We start from the raw sequence: 22,644 nt of genomic DNA on the forward strand, positions 1-22,644 counted from the left end.
TGGTTCTTATCCATGACATCCATGTATATAACCATAGACATTTAATTAGAAAAGATCCTTATTCATTTTGTTAAAACGCCCAATGTTAAAGTCATATGGGATGGTGACAGGCTTTTGTTATATAGGAAAAAAGAACAAGAATGAGGCCAGGTAGTGGTATAATGGTCACACAACTGGTCCCACATGAGAAAGGTCTTGGGTTAGTGACCCTGGACCTTCCTGAGCGTACCAGGCATGCACTTGTCATATGAGCTAGCTGAGACTAGGAGTGGCTCATGATGTGAAGGCCTGTTTGGGTTGCTTGCTCTCTCTGTTCCTCTCATGAAACAAAGTAACTTAAGAAAGAAAGAACAAAAAAATGGAATTAGGTTTAGAAAATGCAACAGCAGGGACTGGCAGGTGGCCTGGTGATTAAGGCACTATACTCCCACATGACTGACTGTGGTTCAAGTCCTGGACCTGGGACTTGAACTGTGATTGAAAGCAAGTCCTGGCTTACTTTCTCACTCTCTCCCCTCCCCTCTCTGTCTCTCGCTAGTCAAACTGAAGAATAATAATACATAAATTAAGTAAATAATTCCTTTTTTTTTAGAAAAGCAACAGCAGGTAATGTCTTTGATATTTTCTGTAAAGAGTAACAGTGTTAGTGTGTTTGTGTTCGAGTCTTGGTTCACATTGAAAGTAGCCTCAAATACTAGTATTTCTCAAGGAACATTGAGTACCTAAACTAAGGTAATTTTGAATTTTATAGCACACTATGTTTTTGTCATCACTCTACCTGTCATTCTTTTAAAATCTTTTAAAAATATACTGATTGAGCTAACCACCAGGAAGTGAGAGTTAGTTGCTACAGTAGCACCCAGCAGAGAAAAAGACTTCTTTCATAATATTGCTTAAAAGGTTCCTTGTGTTTTTGTGCTAGGCCTCTTCTTCTGGTGGCTGTTCCCCCAGTGCGGTGACCAGCAAGTCCTGCACTGGCAGAGTAGATGAACCGTGTCAGCATTTCTTAGCTGGCACGAGGCTGATTGTCTTCCTTTTACCTGTCAGATCATTGCTACAAACGTTTTTATTTCTTTCAATTACAGTTAGGTTTCACAATTCAGTCTTTTGACCTAGTGCCTTTCTACCTTTTTTTTTTTTTTTAAGAAATACTTATTTAATTTTTATTTATTCATTCATTTAATTTGACCAGAGAGAGACTGAGAAAGTGAGAAAGCAAGCCACTAGGTCCAGGACTTGAACCGTGGTTGGCCATGTGGGAGTGTCCCAGCACCTTAACCATCACACCACCTGCTGGCCCCTTTTCTATTTTCTTTATTTGTTCTTCCTATTGGCATTACTTGTTCTGTTTCAAGGTTAGCATCTATAAAAATTAGTTTCAATTGTTCTTTTTACTTTTTTTTTTTTTCTGCTTTTAGAGAGATTTTTGCTATAGGGCATGTGTTTGGCATGTCTTCAAACTGTTGGGGCTGGGATTCAGACCTCTGGATGATGCTATGTGGGACCCAGCTCCCAATGCACAGTGCTTAACCCCTATAATATGGGCCAGGCTTCACCTGTTCTTTTTTTTTTTTTTTTTTTTTGCCATAGGGTGCGTGTGCTCGCTAGACAGAGACAGAGAGACAGAAAGCGAGAAATCACCCCCCAGGGGGATGGCCACACCACAATCCCTTCTCCTCCATTTTCCTCTCTGGATCTTGGGCATGTACACACACACACCCGGCGTGAGTTTTAAGCCACCGGGTCCAGGACGCGAACTGCGGTCGACTACATGGGAGTCCAGCGACATAGCCATTACACTAACTGCTGGTTCCACCTGTTCTTTTGATAAACAGAATAGAAAGGGCCAACATGCTGTATCTTTGTGGGAAATTCAGGACTGTGTTTTTGCTTGTTTGCCTTTTAGGATCCTTCATCTCTCCAGAGATGCCTATGCTCTCAGCTTCTAATTGGCATTAGGCCATAAATTATTGTTTTTTAATATGTGTAAAAGAGCAACTAAACTTTGAACCTATCACAAAACAAATGTACCTCTGTACTTCTAAAGAAATTGCTCCAAACATTTTGCCTTTTATTTTTTTGGCTCTAATATGATCTAGTCTGCCAGAGTCTGTTCTAAAGTTAGACCATATGTATTCAAGTTGGGGCATGCCATTCCACTTCCTGTCAAGCTGCCAGATTTTTATGTGATAAAATGCTGCCATGTCATCATCAGCCCTCTTCTTGACCACTGAGAGAAACTTCCACAGGGCCACCCAGAAATGAGTGCCTTGCCAACCCCTATTGAAAGCTGGGTGCTAAACTTAATGGCACTAGGAAGGTGCTTGAGTGAACTATGACTTGACTTCCATACTAATGTTTAAGCGTCTTTATTTAGAGAATGGTAACTTAAAAGGAAAAGATGTACTTGTTTTGCCACTTGACCTCATGGACAGAAGTTCCCATGAAGCAGCCACCAAAGCTGTTCTCCAGGAATTTGGCAGGGTAAGTAGCTTCTAATATTGAGACAGTCTTGCTTTGAAGTAACTGCAAATGAGATTCCTATCTGTGGTACTGTCATTCACAGGGCTTTAGGCTGATGGAGTCCATGCAGTGAAATCAGTCCCAGGAGTTGGGCCTCTTAATTTCTGAGTCTTTATGTAATTTGTATTTTTAATATTATTTTTCTTAAGAGAGATTTTTGCTATAGGGCTCATGTGCTTGATGGAGAGACAGAGAGAGAGAGAGAGACAGCAAAAAATCACCTCCCGGGGGCATGGTCATGCTGCACTCCCTTTTCCTCCTCTTGGGATTTTGGGCATGCATGCACACGTGCCCAGCGTGAGTTTTAACCTGCTGGGTCCAGGACTTGAACCATGGTTGTCTACATGGGAGCCCAGCAATGTAACCAGTACTCCATTGGGTAGTCTCTGTAATTTGTATTTTTTAATGCCTTCACACATTCTAATTTCTCTCCACTGAGAACAAAAGAAGTTAAAAACTCACTGCTACTTTTATTATGACACTCCCTTTCATAAAAAATCACTTAAAATGAGTATTTAATTCCATAAGTGAATTCTGGCTTTTATTTTATCTCTTTATTGCTGACTTCTGGAAATACACCAGTATTCTATTGATTCTTTTAATCGTTCTTTTTTTTTTAATCGTTCTTTTTTTTTTTTTTTTTTGGAGAGATTTTCACTGTAGGGCGCGTGCGCTCGCCAGACAGACAGAGAGAGACATAGAGACAGAAAGCGAGAAATCGCCCCCCAGGGGGGATGGTCACGCCGCAATCCCTTCTCCTCCATTCTCCTCTCGGGATCTTGGGCACGCACGCACACGCGCCCGGCGTGAGTTTTAAGCCACCGGGTCCGGGACACAAACCGCGGTCGACTACGTGGGAGTCCAGCGACATTGCTATTATGCTAACTGCTGGTTCCCAGTATTCTGTTGATTCTTCAAGTTAACAATATAACCATCCATCCCTAGGAATTTCATCAACCCATCTATAAGAAATCCCCTGATTTTATTTCTGATTGTATTTAACTAGATCGACGTTCTGGTCAACAATGGTGGAATTAGCCAGCGTTCTTTGTGTGTGGAGACCAGCCTGGATGTCTACAAGGAGCTAATGGAGCTTAACTACTTAGGGACAGTGTCCTTGACAAAGTGTGTCCTGCCTCACATGATCGAGAGGAAGCAAGGAAAGATTGTTACTGTGAATAGCCTCCAGGGCATCTTATCTGCACCCCTTTCCACTGGATATTGTGCCAGCAAACATGCTCTTCGGGTAAGGCTGCTTAAACTCCACTCTGATGGAAGCGACCTCAATATCCATAAAGTGGATACAGCCATCACCTTGCCAGGTCACTAGAACTAGGCAGTGATGTGGGGGGAGACAGAGAGAAACCCACAGAGACCTTTGACAGAGACCATCTCCTGTTAACTGCTAAGAAAGACTTGAGTCCGAGCCAGCCGGTGATATGGTAGTTAAGGCGGCTGGACTCCACATGGCCAACTGCAAGTCGTGGAGATGGAAAGAGAGAGAGAGAGAGAGGGAAAGTGAGAAATCACTTCCCCAGGGAGATGACCACAACACAATCCTTTCTTCTCTATTCTTTTGAGATTTGGGGCACACACATGCCCAGTGTTTTGTTTTGTTTTGTTTTGTTTTGTTTTTTCAAACTGGGTTCAGGACTTGAGCCAGGCTGTTAGCCATGTGGAATCTAGCCTCTCTAGCCACTACGCCACGCAGGCTGGCTCAATAGCATTTTAGGTTTGTGTGAGAAATAAAAGAGAAACCCAACCTCAGTGATTCTCTGTGGAGAACATGCACTCCTGTTGGAGTAGGGAGGTGAGGATTGGAGTAAGGAGTGTGTATCAGAATCTCAGCAGGTGGTTTCTCTTGGATCCAGTGGTTGCTCATCATAAAAATCATTGCTGGCATGAGCTGCCACTGACCAAGGGGGTGAACCACTTGTACCTGGAAGGAGCTGAGAAGGTCTATTTGAGATTGTCCCAGTCTTAATTAAAAATACCAAATAAGCTCGCAGGATTGTACTACCTGTCTCTTACTCAGGCATTTCAGAACATATTTTGATAAATGATGAGATGTGTATCTGTATCTAATTAATTTTCTTCGCCTTTCTTTTTTCTGGCTGGCTAGGGTTTTTTTAATGGCCTCCGGACAGAACTTGCCGCATACCCAGGTATAGTAGTTTCTAACATTCACCCTGGACCTGTGCAATCAAATATTGTGAAGAATGCCCTAACTGAAGAAGTCACAAAGGTAAAACTCTAGTTGGAGAATAATTTGAATGCTTTGCAAGTTCTATACTGGTGTCGTGTCACTATGTAGCAGGATTTTTGTGTTGGAACTACTTATCAGTTATTCACACAATTTAACTTATGGTATTTTGAAGACTGGTAAAGGTAGCTGACAGTACTTTGGAATCTGGCTTTAATAGGGCTAAGAAATTAGCCTGGGTACTCTATTATGTACCCACTATCATCAGATTTTTTTTCACTATCAAAGAACCCCATTTATCTCATCCCCCACACACTCCATATTTTATGAGACTTCATTTGCTTAAAGCATGGCTTAATGATTTGATATTTGATATTTATTACAATCTTACTAAGGCAATAATCTATAAGCACATTGTATCATAAGGCGACACAATTTTAATGAAAAGCAAAGAACGTTTATCCTGTACAATCTTACCTGTTAAGTGTGTGAGTTCTGTTAGGCTTTTGGAAATATTACACATAATTTTAAAAACCTCATTAGTATGTAGGGGGTCTCCTAATGGGCTTGAGGACCCACTAAAGGAACCATTCAGTAGATGGTCTTGGGATCTTTTCAAGCTTAAAAGTTTAATGAAATAGCTTGGATGAATACTTAGCAGTCAATTTTTAATTCTTTGTTCTTGGTTTTTCACTTAATTTTTACATTTTCATAGACTGTAGGCTCTAACGGAGACCAGTCCCATAAGATGCCAACCAGTCGTTGTGTGCGGCTGATGTTAATTGGCATGGCCAACGACTTGAAAGAGGTCTGGATTTCGGATCAGCCTTTATTGTCAGTGACCTATTTGTGGCAATATATGCCTACCTGGGCCTGGTGGATAACTGGCAAGTTAGGAAAGAAAAGGATCGAGAACTTTAAGAGTGGTGTGGTAAGACCAATTTATATCTTTCTTAAGTATCCATCGTATAAGAAAGTAGAAAATTTTCCAATGCTTAAAAAAGTTTATTAACTCTCCACCAATCTTACTATATAAATACCAAAAAAAGTATCCTATCCATACACGTATCTGTTGGTTTACTATACATCATAAACAGCCTTACAGAAGTTTCCTACAAGGTAAAGTCAAAGAAAGATTGCTACATTTGTCTATATTTATTGTTCAACCAATGTATGTGTCAAAATGTTCTCCCCGGCCCAACTGTTGCCTGTCTTGCCAGTCTCAGCTCAGGTGCACTTCTCTTTTTTTTTGGAGAGGTTTTTGCTATAGGGCATGTGCGCTCGCCAGACAGAGACAGAGAGACAGAAAGCGAGAAATCACCCCCCAGGGGGGATGGCCATGCCGCAATCCCTTCTCCTCCGTTCTCCTCTCGGGATCTTGGGCACACACACATACGTGCCTGGCGTGAGTTTAAGCCACCGGGCCTGGGATGCGAACTGTGGTTGACTACATGGGAGTCCAGTGACATAGCCATTACGCTAACTGCTGGTCCCAGCTCAGGTGCACTTCTTAGAGTAACCCCTGGGCTCCCCTCCCAGTTCGTTCCAGGCCTAGGTGTGCCTCAACCTCTGTGCGTTCCCTGTCAAAGCACTAACTGCATCAGCAAAACAGATGCACGCATACTGCATAGTACACGTCCTTCCTTTCACCCCATTCCTGAAGCAGTCTGCCTGTCTAAGGGCATTTGCTGGTTGCTCCTTGTTTCAACACTCGTTCTTACAGCATTTAGTGGGACATGTGAACTATTTCAATGAAAAAGGTCTTCTTTCTTTTTTAAAAAGATTTGCTAAAGGTTGCATGAGCTCGCCAGAGAGAGACAGAGAGTGAGTGGGAAAGTAAGAAAGCATCACTTAGGGGGGATAGTCATGCCAAAATTTCTTCTCTTCCATTTTGGGGTTTGGGGCACATATACAGATGTGCCCAGTATGTTTTTTAAGCCATCATGTCTGGGACTTAAATTGTACAGTCGGCGATGTGGGATCCAGCTCTCTTAATCACCATGCCGCTGGCTGGCCCTTGAAGAAAATTGTGTTCATAAAACAGGTTAATGTATAAATAGCACAGAAACTATAGTTTATGATGACATAGAGAAAGATTTTTGCTGTGGACTGTTTTTACTATGAATATTTCATATACAAGAGGACTTCCACAAGTTTGTGGAAAAATGGAATTAAAGCACATGTGTGTTTTGGTGGAATAAATTTAGAAATCCAGGAGTAATTATTTTATATTTATTTTCCATGTGTATTTTGAATATTAAAGATTTCCCCCTTCCCCCCATCATTTTTACTACCTTCTTTTCAGTATCAGTCAGTAGTCCCAACCTGGTTATACTGGTTGTAGGGTGCCACCGCATGATACTGGGGCCATATGGGAATGCATGGGGTTCAGATCCTGGGTCCACCGGAACATGCTGGACATGTCCTCGGGCACACCCATGATCTCGGCTGGCTGGAAAGTTTGGAGAAGGATTATAATATGGTAAGACCCTGTCAGGGTACAGGGGTCCCTGACTCTCACTCATTAAATAGACTTTAAAAAAAGAAATCAGTCAATAGAGATTTATATATAAAAAAGAAAATTGTAGGGACCAGCAGTTGACGTAATGGCTATGTCGCTGGACTCCCACATAGTTGACCGTGGTTCGCGTCCTGGACCCGGTGACTTAAACTCACGCCGGGCACGTGTGTGTGCGTGCGTGCGTGCGTGTGTGCCCAAGATCCCAAGAAGAGAATGGAGGAGAAGGGATTGCGGCGTGGCCATCCCCCCTGGGGGGTGATTTCTCACTTTCTGTCTCTGTGTCTCTCTCTGTCTGGCGAGCGCACGCGCCCTATAGCAAAAACCTCTGCAAAAAAAAACCAGGGCTATATAGAGGGAGTTACTGATTCATGTTACTGTCATTCTTTTCCAGGATGCAGACTCTTCTTATTTTAACATCTTCAAGAAAAAGCATGACTGAAAGGAGCACTTGCAGTTTTCAAGCCCCTGGAGTGAGAAATGTCGAACTTGAAAATAGCAATCTTATGTATTGAAGATTAATTGAAAACTAATTTGTGATTTTACTTTTTGACAGATACAACTTTCCTTTTAACATAGAATGAATAAAAAAGTGAAAGACTGCCATGAATCTTGTAAAGAAAGATATCCCCGGGGTCTGCACCAGTGTATTCAACTAACTGCAGATAGAAGAAAATACGTAGTTTGGCTTACAATGGCTGGATTTTTACCGAATATGAAAAGACATTTTTTCTTGTCATTATTCACTAAACAATATAGTAAGCAACTATATATTTACCATTTACATTGCATTAAGTATTCTAAGTAATCCAGACATGATTTAAACTTTATGGGAGGATATGTATAGATTACACGCAAATTTTACACCGTTTTATATAATGGATTTGAGCATCTGGATTTTATCTGTGGGGGTTCTACCACCAATTCCCTATGGACATGAAGAAGTGAGTGTATTAATACATACTATATTCGTGGATAAAAGAACATTTTCAAATACTTTAGTATGTATGCTTAATATCTAGGTCAACGGAAATCCATCCAAAGAAGTATAGTAAACCACTCAATGTGTCTTAGTCCATTTGTGGTGCTATAACAAAATACCATAGACTTAGTAATTTATAAATAGGCATTTCTCATGGCACCAGAGGCTGGAAAGTCCAATCAAGACCCTGGCAGTGTTGGTGTCTGCTGAGGGCGGCTCTCTGCTTCCAAGATCGGGTCTTGTTGCTGCATCTTTCAAAGGGGAAGAATACTGTGTCCTTACATATAGCAGAAGGGACGGAAGGGCAAAAAAGGGGCAGACTTCCTCCAGTAAGCCCTGTTATAAAGGCATTTAATCCTATTCATGACAATCCCTTCCTGAAGGCCATACCTCTTAATACTGTTGGATTGGGGATTGAGTTGCAACGTACATTTGAGAAGGAACAAAACACATTCAAACCACAGCAGCATATAATGTGTGGGATATTCACACCAACCAGAGTGCGTGGGAATTGACAGACACAAAGAAACATTTGAAATGATCTGACCTCCAAGATGCTTACACTCTTTGAGAAGAGTGAACAGGTACTAATAACTAACTTGAAGCAGGAGGTAGGACTCAAAGCAGCCATTATTTACCAAACACTCATTACATGCCATTTGTTTTGCTCGGGTGCTAGTATTAGTTCATTCATTTATTCCTCATAATGGCCCATGAAGGTGGGTGGTATTACCTACCTTTATAGGTGACAAAAAAGATCCCTAAGAAACCAGTTGTTACTTGCCCAAGGTCACAGAACTAGTAAGAGATAATGCCAGGACTAAGCTTAGGAAGACTCCACTGATAACTCCCTGCTTTTAGGATTAATTTTACTTTAATGTTTAGCATCTTACAGGAGAAAACATGCATAGACCATACTAGAAAATAAACAGGAGTAACGGAAGAAAAACATGGTCATTATGAGCAGTTCAGTTTAGCTGGAGTCACAGTAACCCACATTAAATGACTGTAGATTAGTTGGCGGGCAGGTTGGAGGCCACCTAGTGGTATCCCTGGGAAAGGCAGAAGGTGACGTGGTGGAGCCATACTGTGGGGTCCAGCCGTAGAAGCAATGGAATGAATGCACACAAAGCATTCATTATCTAGGGCTGTATCCTAGAAGCATGGTATAGTGAGGAAACTAAAAATAAGCTATAACACAATAGTGTTCCCATTCACTGAAACTTATATGCATAGAAGATAGTGTTTATTTTGTAAGAAAATATCAAAAAGATACACAGTAACCTATTAAATAGTATTATAATGATTACTTAGGATGAATAGGGGTACAATATACAGAGAAAAGATAATGAACAGATGGCATAGTGGTTAGGTTGCTGGACTCCCACATGACTGCCCACAGTTTGAGTCCTGGACCTGGTGCTTGAAAATTATGCCTGGCACATGTGCATGCAGGCCCAAGGTCCTGGGAGGAGAATGAGGGGAAGGGATTGCAGTGTGGCCATCCTCCTTGGGGGTGGTTTCTAACTTTCCCTCTCACTGTTCCCTTCCCCACCCCCACCCCCCATGAGTGCATGCACCCTAAGGCAAAAACCTTTAAAAAAAAAAAAGATAATGAGTAAGGGAGCAAGCAGGTGGAGTGGTGGTTAGGGGGCTGGACTCCCCCAGGGCTGACCATGGTTTGAATCCTGGACCTGGCAGCTTTTGAGTTTTCCCTTTGCCTCTCCCTCTTTCTGTCTCTGGTGAGCACATGGGCCCTATAGCAAACATTTTAAGATAATAAATAGTCCTCTAAAAATAATTATTTAAAATGATAACGAGCAAGAGAGGGCCCTTGCATGACCAGTGCTGGAAATGGGAATTACGATTTACTGAATTCATCACACCTGAGGTAAAAAAAAATAAAAGAATGTTACAAAACAATACAGAAATCATGTGGCACGGTGGAGTGCAGTAGGGGTTTGTAAAAGAGATCCGCAGACAGGAGAATAGTGTGGAAGCCCTTCGTAGAGTGGGTGTGATTTGCACTGAGACTTGAAAAAAAGGGATTTGGATAAAGGGAAGCTTTAGGGGGTCAGGGTCTGAGTCGGTTTATTTTATTCATCATTGACTCCCCAGTGTCTGCCTGGCACTGTCCTGCCTGTGTTTAGGGTTTGTTGACAGAGTTCTGTCTGAAGAACAGCCTCTACTATTTTCTTTAATGAAAACCTGCTGTTGAATTTACTGTTTTAAAGCATCTCTACCTTAAAGAACTGTTTTAGAGGAAAGGCTGGGAATAGAATTAAAAGTTTGAGTTCTTTTCTTTTTTTATAATTATTTTATTTGACTTTATTTATTAATTTAATTTGACCAGAGAGGGACAGAGAGAGAGAGGAGAGAGAGGGAAACTGAGAAAGCAAGCTACCAGGTCCCAGACTCAAATCACGGTCAGCCATGTGGGAGTCCAGCACCCTTAACCATCATGCCACCTGCTGGCCCCATCTTTTTTTTTTAAAGAGAGATTTTTACTATAGGGTGCATGCACTTCCTGGGGAGAGAGAGAGAGAGAGAGAGACAAAGAGACATGGAAAGTGAGAAATCACATCACATTTACCCCCCAGGGGGATGGCCATGTCACAATCCCTTCGCCTCCATTCTCTTGTGATTTTGGGCACGTATGCACACGCACCTGGTGTGAGTTTAAGCTGCCGGGCCCAAGACTCAAACCATGGTAGACTATGCAGAAGTCTAGTGATGTAACCATTACACCATCTGCTTGTCCCAGTTTACAGTTATTTTTTTTTTTCAGTTATTGAATTCTGTGAATTTTTGGTTGCCATATTTCTGTTAACTGCCAGTTTAATCACTACTCCTTTAAAAGTAATGTCTTCTTTCTATGCCTTTCTGGTTACTTTTCTAACTTCCTTTTTGATATTTCTATATGATATATTAAAAAGTGAAGTTACTGAATTTTAAGAAATTCCAAAATTTAAAGGTCAGGCACAAGAAGAAAACCAGCAAAGGTATTTGAGGAGGATCCAGGTAGACAGGAAAAAAAGCAAAGATAATGTGGCATCAGGAAAGCCCAAGAAAAACAAAAGGTGAGGGCCGACCCATGGCCTGGAGGTTACATGAGCTGGGTCTCACATGGCTGGCTGTGCGATTTGAGTCCTGGACCTGGAGGCTTAACAAAAAACACCAGGCACATGTGTATGTATGCCCAAAATCCTAAGAGGAAGAAATGGAAGAGAAGGGATTGCGGAGTAACGGAGTAACCATTCCTCACACGGGGATGCCTTCTGTCTTCCTCTGTCTCTCTGGCAAATGTGCATGCCTTCTGGCAAATTCAAAACAAAACAGGTGATTAAAGAAGAATTGATCAAATATGCCAAATGCTACTTAGAGGACAAGATGAGGACATAAAAGTGACCTCTTGGTTTGACAACTTGGAGATTAATAGTGACCTTAATAAAAAACTTTTTTTTTTTAATTTGGGGGAATAGAGATGGAATTCAGACTGTAATGATATGATGCTAACTGAATCAAAGAGTAAACCTGACCATGAATGAAATGAAGGGATATGGGAGCAGCTTTAGGGAGATACCAGACTGAGAGAAAGCATGCTTGGCATTATTATAATAGTAACAACCTTTAGACTGAAAATTCCCATTATTACCAGGTTGAGAGAAAGCATGCTTGGCATTATTATAATAGTAACAACCCTGAGACTTAAAATTCCCATTATTTGGAAGATAGTCCAATAAATTATATCTACCAATAGAATGTTATGTAGTCATTAAAATTAATAATTATGGGGTCAGCAGGTGGCATGGTGGTTAAGGTGCTGGACTCCCACATGGCTGACAGCAGTTTGAGTACTGGACATGAGGGCTTGCTTTCTCACTTTTTCTTTCTGTCTCTTTCGGTGAGCACATGTGCCCTATAGCAAATTTAAAAATAATAGTAAATAAGAGCATTCTTTAACAAACTAATAATTACAAAGTGCTTTTAATGACATAAGAAAAATTTTCTACATAACAAAAAAGGTATTTTGTGTAAGAATTATCTTTTACAATGCTATGTGAACTGTTGCACATACTAAATAAATGAAATAATGATAATAAAAGCATAACTGATTGTTTAAAATAATTTCAGTAATTTCTAGAGAATGCAATGGGCTAAGTCCATCTTCAGAAACAGTAAATTCACCTGAAAGGAAATGAGTAGTATCAGACCTGTGGAATGGCCTCTAGCTTCATACTCATAGGACCCCCTAACATGGCTTTCTGCAAGTTTCCACATGATAAAGAGGGCGAACCCTGTTCCTTTCATATAGACTAATATCAAAAGGATATTTGAAAAGAAGGAAACATACTTTACTGGAAGAGATTTTATTAAAAGATTTTAAGGTTTCTGAATTAAAGTATACTAAAAGAAAATGAACACATTATATGGAAACATTCAGATAGTGCTAAATGTTAAGACAACATAACATTCAAAAATTTAAAAATTAATTATATTTCAAATATATATATATATACACACACACACACATTATCTAACCTTCTATAGGATCCGTTATCATTACTTTAAAACACTGATATATTTATCTTTTAAGTATGTAAAAATTATAGAGCTGTTGACTTTTGTAAGGCAACTCATATATCACGTATTTTAAAAAGTTTAAAAAATTTTATTATCTAATCTTATACAAATGTTTCATTGTATTTACCAAAGTCTCCTACAATCCATAGGGCACAAATATTGGCCAATTGGTTTTAACTTTTATGTTGGACATAAATTGTTTTTTAAACTATCGAGATGTAAAAGGATAAGGATCAACTTTATGGAGTTTTAGCTTTTCTCAGGCATCTGATTTGAGGTGGAGAAAAGTCCAATTAACTTGGAGGAATCACACTGTAACTTTTCTAGGACAGGAAAATAAAAACACCTCACTTGATGACATTAATGGACTCTAATACAAATGAATATGGAGAGGTTTCGAAGAATAAATCGGATATCCCAGAGGAGGGTCAGCTGCTTGTACCGTCAGGTTCCTTAGAAGGAGGGGATGGGCTTGTATACTGTAACGTTCTTCATCGTCATTCGTGGCATACAGTAATTCCCAGGACAGATTGGCCCACTGGCCTCTAACAGCTTCAGCATTTAACTTCCCAACTTGGATCAGTAAGTCTTGAAGGGTAAGTACTCTCCCAGTGTAAACTCCCTTTACAGCATAACAGAGGAGGAAGAGGAGAAAATGAAGACATTACTTTCACAGGCCTTTTTATTTTATTTATCAACAGAGAAAAAAAACCTCCCTACGGTTAGGCAAATTTTCTCCCAAGATCAAAAAACAGAAAATGGTGTTTTAAAATGTACAAACGAGTAGTTTGTCTCCAGATCAAGAATCACTTCTATTTCCTTAGCTCTTTGAATAAGCAGAAGAATTTCCTACCAGCCATTTCACTTAATCACCAGGACAACAAAATCTCAACTCTTTGTCTTTCTTTTCTTTTGATCTCTCCCCTCATCTGGTCTGAGCAATGCACAAGTCATAAATAGTGAATCGTCGAAAAAGTCATAACACATTTTTGCATAGAAAAACAGAAACCCTCAAGGGGGGATGGCCACACCACAGTCCCTTCTCTATTCTCCTCTTGGAATTTTGGGCACACATGCACCTGATGTTTTAAGTTACCATGTCTGGGACTTGAACTGTGGTCGACTATGTGGGAGTCCAGCGACATAACCATTTCACCATCTGCTGGTCCCTGCAGTAGGCTCTCTTTTAGAAACAACTTTACTGGGACCAGCAGTTAACTTAATGGCTATGTCACTGAACTCCCATGTAGCCGACCGCAGTTTGAGTCCCAGACCTGGTGGCTTAAACTCACGCTGGGTGCATGTGCGTTGCGTGCCCAAGATCCCAAGAGGAGAATGGAGGAGAAGGGATTGCGGTGTGGCCATCCCCCTTGGGGGTGATTTTTTGCTTTCTATCTATCTGTCTTTTTGGCGAGCACATGCACCCTATAACCCTATAGCAAAAAACCTCTCATAAAAAATTATTAACATATAATTCACATTCCATATACATTTACTCATTTAATGTGTACAATTCTATGGTTTTTAGTATAGCCGTAGATACTTGTAATCATCACCACAGATAATTGTATTTTACTGATCTCAAAAAGAAACCCTATTGGGAACCAGCAGTTAGCGTAATGGCTATGTCGCTGGACTCCCATGTAGTCGACCGCGGTTCGCGTCCCGGACCCGGTGGCTTAAAACTCACGCCGGGCGCGTGTGCATGCGTGCCCATGATCCCGAGAGGAGAATGGAGGAGAAGGGATTGCGGCGTGACCATCCCCCCTGGGGGGTGATTTCTCGCTTTCTGTCTCTATGTCTCTCTCTGTCTGGCGAGTGCACACGCCCTATAGCGAAAAATCTCTCTCAAAAAAAAAAAAAAAAAAAAGAAACCCTATTATGTTTTAGTTACAACCCCCCAACCCCTCATTCCTCCTGCCATAAGCAACCACTAATGTATTTTGTACCCACAAAGATTTGGCTATTTTAGAAATGTCACATGAAAGGAATCATATGCAAGTTTTTGTGACTGGCTTCTTTCACTTAGCATATTTTCATAGTCCATCTATGTTGTAGTATTTTATTTTTATGTATCAGTACTTTTTTAATAGCCAAATAATATCCCACTGTATGGATATAGTAATGATTTGTTTATCCATTCACTGGATGACGTACAGAGGGATTGTTTCTATCTTTAGGCAATTATATGTGTGTGAAAGTTTTCATGTGGATCTGCTTTTATTTCTTTTGGGTATATACCTAGGAGTAGAATCACTAGGTCATAAGGTACTCTGTTAACCATGTGGGAAACTGCCAGAATATCTGTGAATAAATATCTGTGTGCAAATTTTTATGTGGATCTATGTTTTATTTCTTTTGGGTAGGAGTAGAATCTAGGAGTAGAATCACTAGGTCATAAGGTAAATCTATGTTAATCATGTAGAAAACTGCCAGAATGTTTTCCAAAGAGACTGTAGCATTTTATATTTCCAATAGCAGTGTAAGGGTTCCAACAGCTCCACATCTTTTTAACGCTTGTTATATGATTCACTGATTTTAGCCATCATAATGTATGTGAAGTGACATATTATTATAACTTTGATTTGCATTTTTCTGATAGTGATGTTAAATATGTTTCTATTTGCATGCTGGCTGTTGTATATATTTTTCAGAGAATTATCTATACAGATCATTTGCCTGTTTTAAAATTGGATTGTCTTGGGGACCAGCAGTTAGTGTAATGGCTATGTCGCTGGACTCCCACGTAGTTGACTGCGGTTTGCGTCCCGGACCCGGTGGCTTAAACCTCACACCGGGCATGTGCGCGTGTGTGCCCAAGATCCTGAGAGGAGAATGGAGAAGGGGTTGTGGCATGGCCATCCCCTCTGGGGGGGGGGGATTTTTCGCTTTCTGTCTCTCTGTCTGTCTGGTAAGCGCACGCAGCCTATAGCAAAAACCTCTCAAAAAAAAAATATTGGATTGTCTTTTTATAATATAGTTGTGAGAGTTCTTTATACATGTTGGTAACAAGATTCTTATTAGATATGTGCAAATATTTTTTCCCATTCTGTAAGTTGTCTTTTCATTATTTTCCTTTTTTTTTTTTTTTTTGAGAGGTTTTCGCTATAGGGCGTGTGCACTTGCCAGACAGAGAGAGACATAGAGACAGAAAGTGAGAAATCACCCCCCAGAGGGGATGGTCACGCCACAATCCCTTCTCCTCCATTCTCCTCTCGGGATCTTGGGCACGCATGCACATGCGCCCGGCGTGAATTCTAAGCCACCGAGTCCGGGATGCGAACTGCAGTTGACTATGTGGGAATCCAGCGACATAGCCATTACGCTAACTGCTGGTTCCCAATTTTCTTTCTTGAAAATGTCTTGAAACATGCAAGTTTTTTTTTTTTTCTTGTTTACTTGCCAGAGGGTGTGTGTAGTCATCAGAGACAGAAAGATAGGTGAGAGAAGGAAGCATTCCTCATCAATCCCTCCATGAGACATGGTCATTGCACAATCCTTTCTCAATTTCTCCACCCTGTTAGGTTTTGGGGTACTCATACACATGTGCCCACTGGGGCTGGGATTTGAACTGCAGCCATATGGAGTCTGGCTCTCTTAACTAGCAGGCTACATGGCCAGCTTAAAGCACAAAAGCTTTTACTTTTCATTAAGTCTTTTTTTTTTAATTATTGTTTCTTATTTAAATTTATTTATTTATTTATTTAAATTTGACCAGAGAAAGTGAGCAAGAAAGCAAGTCACCAGGTCTGGGACTCAAATCATAGTCAGCCATGTGGGAGTCCATCTCTCTTAAACACCATCCCACCTGCTGGCTCCAGTGAAGTCTTATTTGTCTATTTTTCTTTGTTTCTCATGCTTTTAGTATCAAATAAAACTAAGAATCCATCACCAAGTTCAAGGTCATGAAGCTTTTCTTACCTATACAACTTTTATGGTTTTAGCTCTTACGTTTAGTTCTTTGATGCATTTTTAGTTCATTTAAAAACATTATATAATGTGAAATAAGGTCTGTTGTGGGTTAAAGGGCATCTTTTAAAAAGGTATAGATGGGGCCAGCAGGTGACATGGTGGCTAAGGTGCTGGGTTCTCACATAGACAACCGTGGTTTGAGTACTAAGCTTGGCAGGTTGAAATTCACAATAAATAAATAAATAATTAATTAATTTAAAAAAATAAATAAAAAGGGTATCTTCTAGTTTTAATCCATGGTACCTGTGAATGTGACTTTATTGGGAATGAGTACTTTGCAGATATAAAGATATTATGGATCTCAAGATGAAATAGATCATTCTGGATTTAGGTGGGCCCTAAAGCCAATGACTGGTGTCCTTATAAAAGAAAAGAATAAGAGAACCAGCAGTTGGCATAATGGCTATGTCACTGGACTCCCATGTAGTCAACTGTGGTTCAAGTCCCAGACCTGGTGGCTTAAACTCACGCCGGGTGCATGTGTGTGCGTACCCAAGATCCCAAGAGGGGAATGGAGGAGAAGGAATTGCGGCATGGCCATCCCCCCTGGGAGGGGGGTGATTTCTTGTTTTCTGTCTCTCTGTCTCTCTGTCTCTCTGGTGAGCACACCCGCCTTACAGCAAAAATCTCTTCAAGAAAAAAAATAAAGAATAGGAGAATTAACACATGAAGCTATAGGAAAGAAGACCATGTGAAAATGGAGACAGAGATTAGAGTTTTGATGTCACAAGCTAAAGAATGCTAAGAGTTACAAGAAGTTGGAAATAGCAAGAAAAGATATTCCCCTAGAGCCATCAGAGGGAGCACTGCCATATTGGCATCTTGATTTCTGATTTCTAATTTTCAAAACTGTGAGAGAATACATTCTTTGTTTTTTTGGTTTTTTTTTTTTTCTTTTTTTAAGTCATCCAGTTTGTGGTAATAATTGGTTGTAGCAGCCCTGGAAAACTAACAGTATGATTCCAACATTATTCTTCTGAATGTGGCTATCAAATTGTCCCAGCACCATTTGCTGAAAAGAACATTCTTTCTCTATTGACTGTTCTTGGCATCTTTGTTGAAAATCAGTTGAACAAATACCCATGGGTTTATTTCTAGATTCTCAATTCAATTCCATTGATGTATGTCTATCTTTTTATTGATTTGTTTAAAAAACTTTACCAGGGGGCACATGCAATTGTGTGTGTGTTTGAGAGAGAGAGAAAGAGAGAGAGAAGACAGAGAAAGTGAGAAAGTCCCCCCCCACACACACACACTCTCTCTATGGGAACTGGTTACATACAATCCCTTCCCCATTTCTCTCTTCTTTTGAGGCTTTAGGCATGCATGCATGCACACCTAGGGTGTTCTTCAAGTTGCTGGGTCTGGGATTCAGACTGTTTAGTTGGTCATGTAGGATCCAGCTGCTTTAACCACAACATCCTGGGCTGGCCCTTTATGTCTACCTTTATGCCAGTAACATACTGTATTGATTACTATTGCTTTGTGAGTTTTGAAAGTATGAGTAAACCAATTTTCTTCCTGATGATTAATGTAGTCTTCTAAAACTCCACAGGAATTTTAGAAAAGCAGCTTGCCAATTTCCATAAACAAAACAAAACAGAACAAAACAAAAAAACAGTTGTGAATCTGTGAGGGATTGTGTTGAATCAATGGATCAAATTAGGGAACAAAGCCATCTTAACAATATTGTCCTGATCCTTGAACATGGGACACTTTCCTATTTAATTATACCTCTAATTTACTCTTTAAACAATGTTTTATAGATTTCAGAGTAAAAGTCTTATACTTCTTTTGTCAAAAGCATTTGTATTTTATTGCTTTTGATGCAATTTTAAGTGAAATGATCATAATTTCATTTTTAGTTTGTTCATTAGTGTACAAAAACACAACATATTTTTGTATGTTGATTTTATATTCTTAAAACATCCTGAACTTGTTTATTGGACAATAGTTGTTCAGTGGATTCCTGATATTTTTCAATACACACGATCATGATATCTGTGGACAGAGATGGTTTTACTACTTCTTTTCTAATCTGAATGCCTTTTATTTCTTTTTCTTCCATAGTTACTATGGTGTCTTAGTGCAGGCTGGTATAACAAGACATTTTTTTCCCACAGTTCTGAAAGCTGGGAAATTTGAGGTCAGGATGCCAGTACAGTCAGCTTCTAGTGTGGGCTCTCTTCCTGGATCACACTGTCCTCACATGGCAGAGAGAGCAGCAGCTCTGGTGTCTCTTCCTCTTCTTAGAAAGGCACTAATCCTGACATTCCATGTCTCCAGCCTCCACTGTTTATGACAGTAAATCAGCTGTTAATCTTACTAGAGTTTCCTTACAATGTACAAGTTGTTTTTTCTTGGTGCTTTCAAGACGATCTCCTGGTTTTTGGCTTTCAGCACTTTTAAAAATAACGTGTGAGCTTGTGGATCTCTTTCTGTTTATCCTACATGAAATTCACTGAGCTTCCTGAATGTGTAGATTAATGTTTTCCAATAAATTTGGCAAGCGTCAGCCATTAGCACTTTTAATGATCTTGTTCTTTCTCCTTTTTCTTTCAGGTACTCATTACATACATGTTGGTGCAGTTAATGGTGTCTCACATTTCTCGGAGATACTCTTCCTTTTTATTCATTCCTTTTTCCTTTTTTTTTTTTGAGAGGTTTTTACTATAGGGTGCATGTGCTTGCCAGAAAGAGAGAGAGACAGAGACAGAAAGCAAGAAATCATCCCCCAGTGGGGATGGCCACACCACAATCCCTTCTCCATTCTCCTCTCGGGATCTTGGGAATGCACGCACACGCATCCGGTGTGCATTTAAGCCACCAAGTCTGGGACTCGAACCGCTGTTGACCACATGGGAGTCCAGCGACACAGCCAACTGCTGGTCCCCTTTTCTCTCTTTGGACTGCAAAACTTCTATTGATTTAGTCTTCAAGTTCAGTGATTCTTTTTTCTGCCTCTTCAAATTCACAGTTGAGGCCCTCTAGTCAATTTTCCATTTGGTTCTTTTTAAATAATGTCTATCTCTATTGACATTCTCTACTTGAAGTGTGATTGTCATCTTAGCTCCCTTAATTTCTTTAATCATGGTCTCCTTTGATCTTTGAATGTGTTGGTAATGGCTACTTTGAAACCTTTGCTAAATCTGACATCTGGTTGCTCTCACAGGCAATTTCTGTTTGCTCTCTCCCTGGTGTATAGAATAGACTTACCTATTTTTTTGCATCTTGTAATTTTTTTGTTGGAAACTATACATTTTAGATATCACTGTAGAAATGCTGGGTACTGGTCATACTCACTCTCCACTCCCAGGGCTTGGTATTGTTATATGTTTGTTTGTTTGGTAAGTAGTTGGATTACCTGCTCCCCATTCCCTCACTACCTCTGCTTATTTCGAAGACTCAGATATTGCCTCTCAGGGAATGAAGACTTGTGAATGCCTAGTTACCTGGAGATGGCAGTGGTTTTGACAGGGTTATTTTTGTCTGTTAAGTGTTCACATCTAGCTATTATGCTCCTCTGATTGACAGCCGCTAGTTGCTCTATATTTTAAAAAATAACCTGGAAGGTAAACTGCACCATAGACTGAGCCAGTTCAACCTGGGCTCTTTCAAGGGAATAGCCTTTTGATGTCAGAATCTAAGATTTGTTCTGATCCCAAGAGGGCTCTCTGTTCCTTCTTTCTCTGGTTTTCTCTGTTAATCTAGTCAGGTTACAATTTAGCTTGTATCTCTAACAAATTTACCAATCTCTTCACAATTACTTTTTGCCACAACCTCTATTGTTCGTGAGAAAATCTTAGGTTTTGAGGTGTCCACACCCTTTTGCAAACAAACCAGTTCCTTTGGGAAGACATTTGAAGTGTTTTGTGCATTTGTTTTATTTTGTTTTGATGACCTGCTTCTGACACTGGGCAAAATATCTAATACAGAGTTCCAGATCTGGGGGTGGTAAAATGGCATGCTTCTCTCTGAGTGAAAGAGAGAAAAGACAAACTGCTTGAAGAGACAAACACTTGGTGGAAGGGTAGCAGAGTCCTCAGGTCTTTTCGGCTTGCTTCTCCCAGCATAGAATGAGTAGGCAAGGGTGATCATGGACAAATATTCTCAGTGGCACCATAGCTAAGATAAAGCCTCTATTCTATGAGTGGGGTTGGCCAGAAGGAAATTCCCACCTCTCAGATACACATGCCTGGAATCTAGCCTCAACAACAGGAAGCTGGGAACAGTATGAGAAATACTAAACTCCTTCCTGCCATTCCTAGGAAAACAGCCCTCCAACTGTGAGTGGAGGGGAGACAGCTGTGTTCTCTTGTCAGAATGGAGTTTCCATCTTGTTAAAGTAGGAGAGGGTGGGTCTTGGTTCAAATACCACAGTTTCTTGCTGTTCTTACTGGGTTTTAGTAGACTTTCTTTTCTTTCTTAAAAGTTTATTTCTTGAGAGAAAGAAAAACAGAAAGATAGATACCATTGACAGGGTCTTGTGCCACATCCTCCTCTCCCTCCTCAGCCTCTGAGCTGGCCAGGATCAAAGGCATACATGCACACACCCAGCAAGTTCAGGTCAACCAAGGATCTGAGCCTGGGCCTCCCACATGGCTCCAGCAATGTCTGTGCCACTGTGGCTGAGCACAGTAGATTTTCTTAAATAAAGGTTTCCTCATTTGCTGTATGCTCTTAGAATAATTTTTAAGACTTCAAATTATTAATTTTTTTTTAGTAATTTGTATCAGTTTTGTTGGGGAATGCATTTCTAACACTTCTTACATTGTAGTGCCAGATAGACATGGAACCCACAATAGGCTCATAACATTACACTTTTTATATTGTGGACACTCAATGACATTTTACATACAATAAGGACAAGTACTAAATCTTTAAAGATGCACCCCATACTTGGAGCCTCTGAATTTTCACAGGTTAAGTTTGCTTCAAATAGTTGTCAGCAGAAGAAGTACTTTACCATTTATAAATTAATCTCTCTTATAGGGGGTCAAATCCAAAGTGATAACTCATACATTTGAACTGGGTAGAGGAATATAATTGATTTAGTCAAATGTGCTACAGCAAATTACATGTACTTGACTATTTTATAGGTCAGTTATTGCACAATGACTACACAACACTTTTAACTGGCTTCTACTCAGCTGGCAAAAGCAGCTGAGCCATTATAGGTTTAGACTATCTTGTCCATAAAGTTATAGTGACCAAAGCCTTGAAAGTGTAATGATCATATCAACAGTTAGAATGCCATATAATCTATCACTTAGGTTTAAATACTTTATAACTGATGTCCATTCTCTAAGATTAATATATAACAATGGTGAAAGACACTTTCAACCTTACCATATTTGTGTCATATCCCAGAGAAAACAAGTATGGCTTTTCTTGCAAAATTGCCTCCTTCCACTTTTCATCAGATACCAAACCAATATACCAGTCACTTTCATATTCTTCAAGAAAATTAGTCAGCTCTTTAAAATCCTCTATTGGACCTAAACTTGCTTTATCAATCATTAATTTCAAAGTGTACCTAGAGAAATGGAGAACCAAACAATTTTAGAATGTTTTATCAGCTTTATGGATGAGACATATTTTTTTTTTTTTTATTAGAAACTTTTTTTTTTCTCATCACAACACACATATGAATTTTCCATCCAAAATACACTGTGCATTGGCTCAATCAAGCACATCAACATATATGTTCTCAGCAAATGATTTCCCACTTTTTGTGTCCTGCATACCTTGCCTTTTGTTTTGCCATCCTAGGTTCCCCATCCCCACCCTCTGCCATGTCCCATCTTCCTCCTCCATTGTCCCTGACATTCATGATTGCCCTCAATGGCTTCCGCCCCCCCC

At 40.0% G+C, this 22,644-nt stretch overlaps 2 protein-coding genes across 4 annotated transcripts in view; one reads left to right on the forward strand and one right to left on the reverse strand.

Annotated features, from left to right (window-relative positions):
• Positions 1–7,854, forward strand: part of DHRS7 (dehydrogenase/reductase 7) — a gene marked incomplete at its 5' end in the record, with an annotated part of 8,709 nt that extends 855 nt beyond the window's left edge. Inside the window, 5 exon segments of the mRNA XM_006144819.2 lie at positions 2,378–2,484; positions 3,530–3,769; positions 4,646–4,768; positions 5,442–5,657; positions 7,639–7,854. Of these exon segments, the coding sequence (XP_006144881.2) occupies positions 2,378–2,484; positions 3,530–3,769; positions 4,646–4,768; positions 5,442–5,657; positions 7,639–7,686 (734 nt within the window).
• Positions 7,855–12,156: 4,302 nt separating this feature from the next.
• The window catches only part of PCNX4 (pecanex 4), a 46,016-nt gene continuing 35,528 nt past the window's right edge, over positions 12,157–22,644 (reverse strand). Inside the window, exons 10-11 of one of the 3 annotated variants that reach the window (XM_006144821.3) lie at positions 22,132–22,318; positions 12,157–13,432 (exon numbers count right to left, since the gene is read on the reverse strand). In XM_006144821.3, the coding sequence (XP_006144883.1) occupies positions 13,181–13,432; positions 22,132–22,318 (439 nt within the window). In that variant the 3' untranslated portion in view covers positions 12,157–13,180. Of the gene's footprint in view, positions 13,433–20,648; positions 21,222–22,131; positions 22,319–22,644 lie in introns of those variants that run through there. The other 2 variants (XM_006144820.3, XM_006144822.3) reach the window with 2 other exon arrangements.

Source organism: Tupaia chinensis, unplaced genomic scaffold (assembly GCF_000334495.1).
Source record: "Tupaia chinensis unplaced genomic scaffold, TupChi_1.0 Scaffold000133_1, whole genome shotgun sequence".
NCBI classification, from domain to species: Eukaryota; Metazoa; Chordata; class Mammalia; order Scandentia; family Tupaiidae; genus Tupaia; species Tupaia belangeri.